Source organism: Triturus cristatus, chromosome 12 (assembly GCF_964204655.1).
Source record: "Triturus cristatus chromosome 12, aTriCri1.1, whole genome shotgun sequence".
Taxonomy (NCBI): domain Eukaryota; kingdom Metazoa; phylum Chordata; class Amphibia; order Caudata; family Salamandridae; genus Triturus; species Triturus cristatus.
Genome location: NC_140595.1, coordinates 859,381,745 through 859,394,554, shown reverse-complemented (window position 1 = coordinate 859,394,554; position 12,810 = coordinate 859,381,745). Strand labels below are relative to the sequence as shown.

Genomic DNA, 12,810 nt, shown 5'->3' with positions numbered 1-12,810 from the left:
CCCCCTAATGAAGAGCTCAGGTTCAAGCCTCCCCCATGAAGAGCTCAGGTTCAAGCCCTCCATCCCTGAAGAGCTCAGGTTCAAGCCCCCCCCCCCCCCATGAAGAGCTCAGGTTCAAACCCTTCCATGAAGAGCTCAGGTTCAAGCCCCCTAATGAAGAGCTCAGGTTCAAGCCTTCCCCATGAAGAGCTCAGGTTCAAGCCCTCCATCCCTGAAGAGCTCAGGTTCAAGCCCCCCCCCCCCATGAAGAGCTCAGGTTCAAACGCCTCCATGAAGAGGTCAGGTTCAAGCCCCCCACCCCCCTTTGAAGAGGCCAGGTTCAATCTCACCCCCATTTCAATGGCATTTCCATAGCGTTTCTTTGTATTAAAGTTACATAATGGCTGCCAAGCTGAGAAGCAATGTATTGGCCACTTTGGAGCTGTAAAATAATGATATTCCATAATACCAATCCAAGAGAAGCATTCAGCATGCATCATTCTGGTGCAATCTGTAGCATTGGATCATACAGATCCAAGATGGCTGACATGACGCTTCAAAATATGGCGGCCATCTTGTAAGGGAGAAGAATGATAAACTGTGGACAATATATTGCAAGGTGTCTGCCAAGTTTAGCAGCAGTGGCCGCACAAGATGCAAAGCATGGTAGTTGAAACAGCAAGCAAGCAGCAAGCAAGCAGCTAAGTGCTACTCTCTGAGGAGTTACTACGTACTTTACAAAAAAAGTAAAATAATGAATGAAACTAAACAAGGACTACCAAAGGAGAAATGGAAAAGTGAAGGACCAACTCACCATCCCAGGCAAAGTGCCATCCCTTACCGTGCAATAGAACCAATGACTGAAGCAGGCTGCCCCATTGCCCCATGCTGTGTGTTGTTATGGGCTGAAGCATGAAGTGAATGACAGTCGAAGAGACCAGTGGCATAAGATGGCCGACCTAAAGCCCCTCTATGTATGTATATGAATCCACGTGTATATATTTGTATGTATTTATTCTGTTATTGATTACAGAGCTGGTATACAGCTACCCCTGTAAGGCCTTCCTATGAAGACCTGGCAAGGCTATCACTATGCAAACCATGTACCCCCAGAGTTTGCCAAAAGGGGTAACGTGACACCAAGCTCTTTACCTACTATGAGGTTCCATGTAACAAAACACTGGTGCACAAAGTGTGATAACTTCCCATCCCTGAAGGCCTATTGCTTTTAATGTTTGCTTTTCATAATATGCATGTCCAGACCACTGCCATTTCTGTAACTTTTCAGTATGAAAAGATCAAACTTGTGGCATCTGACACAGCTTCCCAATCAACAAACTGGCCCGTAGCCCTTAAAATGAGCTTGTCGTGATGAGCATTCCAGGCCTGCTGTGAAGAGGATAAGCTTTCTCATAAGACAACCCTCTAATTACAAATATGTACGAAATTACAGTGGAGAAAACAGCATACAACCTGTTTTAAGACGCCTGTCGAGGATTATTACAGTGAAGACCTTTTACCTCCAGGGTTTGTCGGAGGGGATGGCGAACAGCAAACCCTTGTCTACAAAGGGAATCTGTGAGATTCCATGGAACAAAACACCTGTCTACAAGTTTTAACTTATTGTAATGAAAACCCACCCAAAAGCCTATGGATTCAACATGCGCCTTTCATAGCAGATCGATCCAGCAGACGGCTCGTGCCGGATCTTTTCATAGTAAACAGAGCAGGCTTCGAGCTTTGATTCAGTTGCTTAACACCATGACCAAAGCAGTCCTGCTGTGTGGAATGTGTGGTTCTCCATAAGGCACCAGGCCTAATTTAGAGTTTGGCGGAGAGGGTACCCCATAGCAAATGCAACGGATTACCCTGTCTGCCGAACCCTAGGTCCACCTGCCTCATTTAGAGGGGGTGCACCATCAATGAGCCCTCGTTGGCTCCATTGACGGAATACTTCCTCCGAAGGAACTGTTAGAGGAAGAACTCTACACTACCGGCCTGTTTTAGGATGCATGGTGTGAAGTCTTTTGTTTCCTTGTCTTAACTGCCAGAAAAAACCTAGCCGTCCGAAAGAGATGGGAAAAAAACAATAATGACCCCCACATGCTGAAATACAACTCCCAGGGTGTGGAGGCCAATCGTTTCCCGTTTGTTTTTGAAAAGCAAATAACTTTTGAAAAGTTTGACAGCCTCCCTTCATGGCTGATGGTACCATCTGTCAAACTTTTCCTACATTACATGAGCCTCTATGACAAAGTTCCTGGCGGACATCTCTGAAATGAGCGGGCGGAGGTCCAGCTGGATGGCAGAGGTATTCTCCTCCCTATCCCGATGGAGTAAACTCCAACCACCAAACTCTAAATCAGCCCTTTGTTCAATACAAGAACTCTTTGTCAGCTGAAGTAAACAAACTCTGGCCAATCAAAATCTGTACTCAGTAGAATCAATATTTGGGTGAAGCCAACCCACTCTCTCAGGAGTGCTTTGCAATATTCTGTACAGGTCAGAGTGGAGAGTCTTGATGGTTGAGAATATTGGCGGTTTCAGCTTGGTCAGTTGGGGAGAATAAAGCTGAAGAGAGGACCCCGGCCGTCTATGTGGCAGCCCGTTTTCCTGTATCTCAAAATAAAGCAAAGCCCTTATCTTACTCCGGTTTACTCTTCTCTCGGAGACTGCCGCATCCTTGTTGAGATGCGCGGAGCTGCCGCGGAGTCCACGCACCCCAAGATATTCGGGAACTGTTCTGCATCGGACGAGGGTGGTTGTTCACCACTGTCTTTCAGCACGAAGTGGATCCACTGTGGGTTCAAATGATGAGCATTGTGTGCAGTAGCGCTCACCTTGTCACACGGGATCTCTTCGAGCGGGTGTACATGTGTGCATCCAGTGTATGCATGGTCACAACCTGAGCTTAGCTGAAGAAACAAGCTTTGGCATTGCTGCCGTACGAGGGCTGTCGCGGATGGTCACGATGTGACTCACATTACCTGTGTGCATGCCAACAAGAGCGGGCCCATCAGTGCGGCACCAAGAGTCATGTGGTATCTTCGAATGAACCACAGCGCCCAGTCACACCTGCTTCCCCCCAACGCCCCCAGCACCTTGAGACACTCACGGGTGGTGAGTAGCTGCGCTTAACAAGCACTGATTGATTGATTGACGCATAGGCGTGACATAGCTGTGGGATATCGTCTGTATGACAGGATTAAGGAGAGATTTGCTGGCACACCGCAGGTACAGTTGTTTTAAAAAAAAAAACTTTGCTCAGTAAGGCACGCACTGTTTTCCTCTTCGTGTATCTTACCCAAAGGAGAAATCATTTGCGCGACATGCACACCAGAATAGAGATATTAGTTGCGGTGACACGCACACCATAATTGGCATACATCAGTCAGCGTGTCATACTAAAGTTTGGAGACACGCACACCAGAATTTAAATACAATATTTAGGGTATCACGTATAAAGAAAATACAAATTTCGGTGACACACACATCAGTTTTGACACATGCTCTGAGTTTAAAATTTTCAGAGAGACACGGAGACAGAGTCCAACCACAATGTGTTTTGCTACACGTCCACTTACGGTGGAATTAAAAGTGTGAGAGCGTGTCAGTACTGCTTCTAGGTTTTGAAAAGGTGACACACACTCTCGAAGTTGCATGGTGGCCTTATCTTGCACGCACACCTTGAAATTTGGAATTCATAAGACAATGTATTATAGACAAGTAGAGGTTTTACTTCAATAAGTTTGCATATTTTAAGTGTGTTCTACTTGTCCGTATATTCACCATGCCGTCTGTAAATCCACTTTCCTCTTTTCTGGAAGTGACTGGTGAACCGCCAATAAGATGGAAAGGTTGGTATGATGGTTTTGAGACTTACTTAGGTGCTATTGGGCATGTAGGTTCAGAGCTGGGAGAAAAATAAGTTTGTTGCTACATTTTCTAGGTTTTGAGGGTCGTTCCATATTCACGCATCTGCCTAAGATAGAATTGAATGAGGGGGAGTATATCAAAGCTGTAAGATAACTGAAAAAAAGATTTGACGTCCACCCTAGTTTGGTTGTGATGTGTAACAGGTTTTTCATGAAGAGACAACTTTGTGCCAGCACTGGGGAGGATGGGTGCTGAGTGACAATTTGAAAATGTTATTGACCGATTATCCATGACCAGTTTATCGGACACTCACAGATAGATCCATTCAGCAGAAGCTTTTGTCGTTAGGAAATTCTTCATTAGAATATACTCTGCCGATCGAAATATCTCAGTTTTTGGTAAAAGAAGTTAGATAATTGTTCAGAAAGTATCAATGTTGTGAAACATAGGGAAGTGAGGAGCACCGGGGAGAGTAAGGGCTCCAGAGAGGGTTCCAAACAGACCAGAAGTTTCTTTAATCGATCTCAATTCTACTGCAGGTGTGATCATTTGGTCCATTCCAATGGAGGAAAATTATGTCCTACAAGGAACATGGCTTGTAGGAATTGTGGGAAAATTGGCTATTTTGCCAAGGTATGCCAAGGTCAAAAAAGACAGAGTGAGAAGGTAGTAAATGTGGTGATGGATAAGTCAAATAAACAGGTGGATAAATACTTTAATAAAGTTTAAGATGATCTCAGGAATGTGATTCTGGTAGCTAGGGAAGATGATGTGGCCATGGATGACGTAGCCGCAGGGGACAGCTTTTGGTGCATTCGGAAGCCTGAATAACTGTGTTCACTCAGGAGTTTTAGAGGAGTTGTGGCCTGGAAGGGTGTTGGAGCCTCCCAACTGTGTCCCAGTATCTTATGAGGGAAGGAGAATTGGCCTGTCCAGATTTTTTGAGGATGTTATTATGTTTAGTGGAAGGAAAATGATTGGGAAAGTGGATGTAGCGATCAAGGGACTATGTGGTTTCACCAGGGTCGCTCCAAAATGGTGTTAAGACCGTGGACAAAAGATCAAGTGTCTGTTGGGGCTGAGGATAAGTCTAAAGTATTAAAGATCATGTTCCCGTCTTGAGAAAGTGCTTATGGTACTTCAAGAGAAGGTGTTCCTAAAATCGAAAGATGTGAGTTTTCCAAATCCAAAGTTGAATATTTGGGTCATTTGGTTTGACTTGGTGGAACCTTTTAATGTCCTACCTGCTCATTCATGTTTTGCTTTGGTGCTAATAGATTTCTATTCTAAATGGACGGAAATTAAGGTTGCGGCAGAACCCAATGCTAGAGCGGCCTTTGAATTTTTGAAGGATGTTTTCCTTCATGAGGGTTTTCTTCAGTTCCTTGTGTCAGGTAATGGTGTTCAATTTGTGACTGAAGAGGTCAAAGAGCTTTTGAGATCTGGAACGATTAGGCATCTTAAAACATCTTTATATCACCCCCAGGCCAATGGTCAAGTGGAGCGCTTGAATCGCGTTTTTGGGTCAGTGGGTAGGCTGGGCAGTTGCGAATAAGTGCATTGTGAGCAATGCGGAATGCAGTATGCTGTGTTTTTATCATACAAGCCCTCATTCTTCAACCCAGGTGTCACCGTTTGAACTTTTGAGAGAAAGAACTCCCTCAACTAAAGTTTGTTCTGGTCGGATGGGGAAATGAGTCATACAAGATTTGTGTGTGTTAGAGAATGTGCTACTGTAGTGAGGTCTAAGGTTGCCAAAGCAAAACGTAAACAGAAAGAGGCTTTTGGCAAGCTGAATGGTGTGCATAAAAAGTAGTTTAAAGTGGGCGATGTGGGTTGCATCAAAAAGGGAGTGTTTGTTATGAAAGGATAAGAAAAGTATGATCAGCCTGTGATCATTGATAAACGAATGGCAATGCGGTCAGAGTGAATGGTCGTCATTGGTGGAATGGGGAAGGAGTTGTGAAGTGTAAGGATGTGTCAAGACTCAGATGCTGTTACCAGAAGTAACCTGAGCACAAATCCCACCAGACCTAGTGCGGATGCACCAAAGGAAGTTCGTAGGAGGAATCGTGCTAGACGGTTATCCCTTCATTACAGATAGTTTATGTTTTTTGTGTGGTTTTGGCTTATATGTGGGAGATTATGGTATTCATTGGGTTGTTTGCTCTGTAAAGGGAAAAGTAATGTTATATCCTTTGCAGGCCGCTGACATTCTCCACTCTGGAATGTAATGAGGTCAGAGTGGAGAGTGTTGATGGTAGAGAATATTGACTGTTTCAACTTCCTCAGTTGTGGAGGATAAAGCAGAGGAGTGGACCCCGGCGAAATAAAGCAAAGTTCTTGCCTTACTCTGGCTCACTATCCCCTCGGAGTCTGCTACATGCATCCTTAAAGCTCTTCTTCTGTTGATCACATAGGGCCTGGCACCAGCTGTGCTGCCAAACCAAAATGTAAAAGGACAAGGGAAAAGTACGATTGCAAGAACAACGGGAGAATGAACCCCTTCGCCAGCGCTTATTACCGCTCAGGAGTTGGGATGTAAAGCGGATCGATGTCTTGCAGCACTCTGACCACTTGGAAGTGGGAAGTCCCCATAGAAAGCTGCCTCTAAGATCACAGGGACCTCGAACGGGTCCTCAGAATGGAGGTTGTAGTTGTGTCAAACAACTCCATTGCCCACATCTATCCAAATGGTGGACATGGCCTAAAGGCAGCAGTGCCGCTTACTCAGCAGGTGGAAACCGTGAACCTACAGCCCTCTGCATTACAGAAATGTGAGAAATGAGAGGGAACTTCAGGGGAACACAAATGTTGGGAACCACCAGCGAGTAGCAGAACCCAAATCTTTCTGACCAAAATATCAGAACAAGGTTGTGGGAATCAAGAGCATGGTAGCCATAAAGAAACCCCACAGGCTAATGGAAGGGCAGCACAAAACTGCCAAAATCTTGAGGTGAATTATTGAGTCAAAGGCTTGCATGCCTGTACTACATAATGGGCTGGTGCACCCTCTTTCTGCATCCCAGGACACTATAGCATTGTAGAAGGGACTGCAGAAGCTTGCGGGCCCCTTTTGTAATACAGATAGCGCTACCAGATTGGGTCGTTCCCTCAGTTGCATGGGGTTGTATCCACCTAATGAGGCACAGAAACAGATTTTTCCTCCCAAACACTCCCTGCAGGCGGGTGCAGTCACTCATTAGTAAGTTTCGCCTCCAAACAGAAATACCTGGTTTGTGTGAATCCATAAACCTTCTCCCTTGCGTGTTGTTGTTCTACAGATTGGTGATGGAGAGAAGCTATTTTCCCAAAACGCTGCCAAGGCACTGAATTTTCCACAAATCAGAGTGGAAGTAAACAGTTGGAAGAAAGAAGAGAAGCTACCCATCCTGTGTCCACAGATAGCTCCAAAGAAGAAGGAACGTAAGCAGGTGAGACAGGCAGCGCGTGCTCCAGAAGGCTTGAGTCTAGTCTTGAGGTCAGAATTTTGGGTCAGACAACATAAGAAGGGTATTTGTGTTGGAATAACAGTATGATTTTTCAATGGAGGAATGAATTTATGAATAAGTGAATAAAAGATAAATGGATGAGGGGCCTGTAAACAGCACATAACAAAGGTAACTCCTCGTGGCACTTTGTGCTTGAACTGGTGATGGGTAATCCGCTGGATGAGGGCAGTTTCGTGTTTCTTTCCTGTGCCAGGTCATACTGAGGAGTGCTTTCCATGGGCCCTGCTGTGGGTCAGCATGCCGCTACCTCCTCTTGCAGGTGAAGGCAACTCACCATCTGAACCACTGAGGGGGCTGGACTGACACCATCCAGACTGATTTTAGTTGACGGCCTGGACAGAGTGGTCTTCTGTGTAGAGCACTGATGACAAATGTAGGAGCCAGATGGTTAAATCACTTTACCTTGGATAACAGGGAAATGTCCCAGAAAGAAAGCACCGCTGTTCCTGTGGCACGCCTGGAACATACATGGAATATTTGCCTAATGTCACTGCATTCGCTCAACATTATGCTGAATACAAGCTACTCATATAGGTGAATAAGTGAACAAGAAGATGCTCTCAGTGCTTCTTACGGCTGTGTGTACAGAGGTCCCATCCGGTAATTGATGTCATGATACATCTCAAACACCCCAGCTGACGTTATCAACCAAAGGAACGATCAGAAATTCCTATGTCTACACTGGTGGGCCACTAAAACCCTGCTTAGTAAAATAAATGCTGTGGATAATTGCTAAATGTGCAATCAAAAAAAATAATCTTCAGTTTGGTGACTGTCGGAAAAGGGTTATTAGTTGAGGGGGGTGGAAGCCCTACTCAAGCAACAAACACAATCCTTGCCAGGGTGAGCCACAAAAGTCACTAAATTAATCTGTGCTTAATCCTTTGGTAGTTTTGCACAAAAGCAGTCAGGCTTAACTTAGAGGCAATGTGTTAAGTATTTATGCAGCACACAAACGTAATAAAGTGAAAGCGCAACACAAGAAACATCCCACACTAATGTAGTAAAAGTTAATAAATACAATTACACCAAAACAAATTATATCCTATCAGTGGAACTGGAGTTATGGTTTTTTAAAGTTGGAAGGGAAAATAGTGCCGAAAAGATCAAAGCATCAACCGAGGGTATCTAGTCACATGAGACCATAGTAAAGTGAAAAGATATGGCTGCCTGCGATGGAGCCCAGTTCTGGAACACAAGGTGGATTGGGCCTGTACTTGGCATAACTTCAGACTTAGAAAACAGTTTGAAGAAAAGTTCCTGAAAAGGTATAGTTCAGCGTGGCAAGGAAGCCAGCGGTATACGAGGAGGAGGCGTCATCGTCTGGGAACCGCTAGACAAAGTCGTTGTGAAGATTTCTACATTCAGACTTTTTTTGAAGTCGAAAATCTCCAGTGGGACCTAGATGCAGGTTGTAGCCAATGAGGGCTCCATGACGCCAGATACCTTTTCTGAGAGGTCCTGCTGAACACGATTTCAAATAGTGGGAGCTCCCGAGGTAGGCCAATCGGCAATGCACCTCAGGTGGATCGGAGGATTGGCGAGAAGGTAGTTCCCAGTCTTCTGTCAGTTCTTAAGCCACTTTTTGGTGAAAATCCTTTTAATTGCCAAACTCCTGGTTTGGCTAGAAAAGCATGTTTAGCACCACTGTCCAGGACTGGTTGGGAACTACCTGGGGTCAGGACTCACTCCAGGCAGAGGCCAGGTGCAGGGTGCAAGGTCTCTGGAGCTTGTTATGTCCCTGTAGCTCACACAGGAGGCCAACCAACTAGTCCTTGGAGTCAATCTGGTAGTCCTAGGATCAAACATCAAGGCATGCCACAAGGAGCAGGACAGTCCACTGAGGGTAAAAGGCAAGCTTCAAGCAACAGGGCAGTCCTCTGGTAGCAGCAGGGCAGTCCTTTGAGGTACAAAGCAGGCCTCAGCAGCATGACAATACTCTGAAGCGCAAGGGAGTCCTTCTGGGGGTCCTTTGCAGGCCCAGGAGTTTACTGAAGAGTTGGTCTGAGGGTCCAATATTTATACCTGGTACCATACTTTGAAGTGGGAGAAATCTCTAGGCTTCCCTCACAACTAGTTATGGAAAGTTCCTTTGTTCCCCTCCCAGGCTCCAAGTATTCTAGGGTGACAAAAGGCTGGTGTCAAGTTCCTTTGTGGGTGTGCTGGAGGTGGCCCTTTGAAATGTAAGTGGGGCAGAGAACAGCTCCGCTCCACCTATCCTGGCAGGAACCACTGGAGCCAGAGGAAATATTGGAGCAGAGGAACCATTGGAACCGGAGGAACCATTGGAGCCGGAGAAACCATTGGAGGCGGAGGAACCACTGGAGTCAGAGAAACCGTTGGAGCCAGAGGAAACATTGGAGACGAGGAACCATTGGAGCCGGAGTAACCATTGGAGGCGGAGGAACCACTGGAGTCAGAGAAACCGCTGGAGCCAGAGGAAACATTGGAGCCGAAGAACTGTTGCAGGGATTCTGCACATATACAGAACTACGCGCAAGAAACCAGGACCTCGGTGTACAGTGGTGTACCAACTGCCCACCTTAGTGCTCGTAATCCCTATCTGACTAGCTATAGTGTCTCATTCGTTCTCCGTACTACAGCTAAGTTACCAATAATTAGACATCCTAGAACATGCAATTCAGACTCTCTCAGTAATCGCGGGAGCAGAACACTCTTTCGCCAACTCACTTATACTTGTCCACAACATAAGTAATCAGGGACACAGTATAGTTTAAAATTAGGTTTTCCTGTTTTCAGTTTCTATTTTTGGTAAATTCTGGTGGGGTTTTTTCAGTTTTTCCAATATCTTAAATAAACGGTGGTTATCAGTGGATACACATTTTTGTGCCATTAAAAAACAACAGAAACAGTGTTTTTCAGGTGTTTATGGAGTGTTTTGCTTTTAATTATTGCTTGCTTTCTGCACTGATAATGCATGTGTAAAGATTGTGTGTATACAAGGTCCAAACACATTTTTACAAATCAAACTTATTGTAGTACACCATACAATACTTCTTTAGTGAGTCTCTGGTCATGCGTGCTCGCTCTTTCCATCCTATGTAAACATTTATCTGTGAAAAGGTCCTCTTAACATCAGCACTTGAGATGGGCAACACCAAACAGCCAGTATACAATTTGCTAACTCTGCCCAATGACATAGCTTTCCATGCAGATACTGGTGCACGTGAAGATTGTGATTCTCTAGGACACGTTCTGCAGCATATGCTTTGAATTGGGGACCTATGCCCTCAGTTATTGAAGCGGTCAAAAATAAAGCAGTACTTTTCTAAAACTTGTGCGGAGTACCTCATTGAGGCTTCATTAACTTCAAATGCCATAGTTGGTGAAGGGACATTTCTATGCATCATTGCAAGTCATTTCCTATAAACTGTAAAATTATATTTCCTGAATTGTTCCTCAACATTTCTTTGCTCACCAAGTGGCAAGAATTCTAACATGGAGCATGTTGCAGTGCCAAAGTCTCTAAAAGTGTCGCCCAGCCTACTTTCAAGTAGATGTTTCACATCTGCACCAATTACGCTGAACACATCAGTGAAATTAAATGTAGCTAAAATATCAAATATGATTTTGATATTTCATGATTCTAGACAGTTTATAAAGTAACTAAATAAGACCTAAAACATGCTTCTAAACGCTGCAACTTTAGACCAAAGACCACAAAACTGAAAAAAGCAGAAGAGACAATATTTCAGTTACATCCATAAACAGCAAAACTCAAGCAGAATAATTTTAGCCCAGTCTTACTTGCTGCTGCCAAAGATACATTGTAGTAGCCACTTCAGGAAGAAATAAAAATGACTTGTTCACTCATCTTTTCTTTTTTTTGACTGGCACTTAGTTTGTGGTTTCTAGGGTATTTTTTCAGTGTTTATATGTTTATACCTGTGATGGCTATTTTCCTTTTGGTGGGGTTTTATCAGTTATTATAGGTTTAAACCAAAACCAGACAGCCTATTTAAAATGTTTATTTTAACTAACGTGCTCTATAATGCAGTACACATGGCAATACTAGCAGCAAAATGCATAAACTCAATATAGTGAGCATTGTTACAATTCCATAAAATATGAACGGGGAGATCATTTTAATAAGCTAGTGGAAAAAAAGACCTAATGAGCCTTGCCACCCTCCCCCTGCTAGGAACGAGTTTATTATAACTTTAGAAGACCTCTGGGCTTTGTCAGGGGGACCCCATACCGCCAGGTTTCGATGCAAGCGTTTACATCTCTGGACAAACACAGCTCTTCTCTTCTGAAAGATTTTCCTTCAAGTGCCTTAACCTGCTTACACGCAATATTAAAAGCACATGATTTTCAGTAGTGCATCTGTGACAGTATTATGTCTAACATGCGTGGGACTGACCAACTCAGATTAACGGAGCACATTGTTTTTTGACCTTCAACACGCTGTGCAGACAGAACCTCAGAGTACAGCAAGAAAAGTGCAAGGTGAACGAGCGCAAGCACAGGATTTGTGAAAACAAATTCATGTAGAAACGTGTTCAAAAAGCGGCAACATGGCAGCCAAGCTTATACTAACTTATGCCAACTTAGCAATGTACGCATTGAATCCATAACCTCAGTACACCCTCCCCTTGGTAATTCCATTGCATGTAGTCATAGGACAAACACATAGTTCAAGAAGTATGAGCAGAGTTCAAGAGCGTCTATGGTCCTGCAAATTTAGAGTAATGGGAGAAAATGGAGAGAATTTTTTTTTATTTGCGCTTGTAAATAGGTGCCCCCCAAAAATATATGTCATATAAAAAATAGGCAAAGATGAGCACCAGCCGTTTTAATCCATCAGAGTGTATGAGCAGTAAACTGCAACGACTTCCAATAGGAAATCACTGTAATCGGTAGATAAAAGAGATGCCATCTAATTTAGCAAGCAGAACAAGCATTCATGATCTTCATAGGTGGGTGCATCTAGCACTATCGTAGGACAACTTTCGTGATATTCAATGTAGCTACGTTGTAGGAAATCCTGCACCGCTGCACAGATATCCTATTGTGCCAATACTCCAACAGCAGCCGCGCATGCGATAAATCCAACCCCGGAGCATTCTTGCTCATGGGCCCCTAAGGGACTCATCAACAGGTCGTAATCTGGGTCGGGTGTTGACGTATTGGAGAGGCAAAGATCCAACACCCATTCAAAGGAGCATTCCAAGCATGAAAAGACGGGTTGCACGCAAGTGTAGTACGCAAAGCGGAAAGACAGTCTATATGCCACGCTGAGTGTCACCAGTGGCAACGTGCCATAGCACTGAAGCATACGGTCATGGAGCAGTTGTAACCGTTCTTGGTAATGTAGGATCACAAACGGTGCATCCATTGCGAATCAGGCAGATCAAAAGGAAGGACACCAGCGGCTATGGTAAGCAACAGAGGTAGTCCACCAAAGACGCTGGAGAAACTG

At 44.4% G+C, this 12,810-nt stretch overlaps 1 protein-coding gene across 1 annotated transcript in view; it reads left to right on the top strand.

Moving 5' to 3' along the window:
- LOC146783117 (uncharacterized) overlaps positions 1-12,810 on the top strand; it is a 384,584-nt gene that overhangs the window by 152,222 nt on the left and 219,552 nt on the right. Inside the window, exon 7 of the mRNA XM_085638236.1 lies at positions 7,140-7,289. Within this exon, the coding sequence (XP_085494362.1) occupies positions 7,140-7,289 (150 nt within the window). The remainder of the gene's footprint in view (positions 1-7,139; positions 7,290-12,810) is intronic.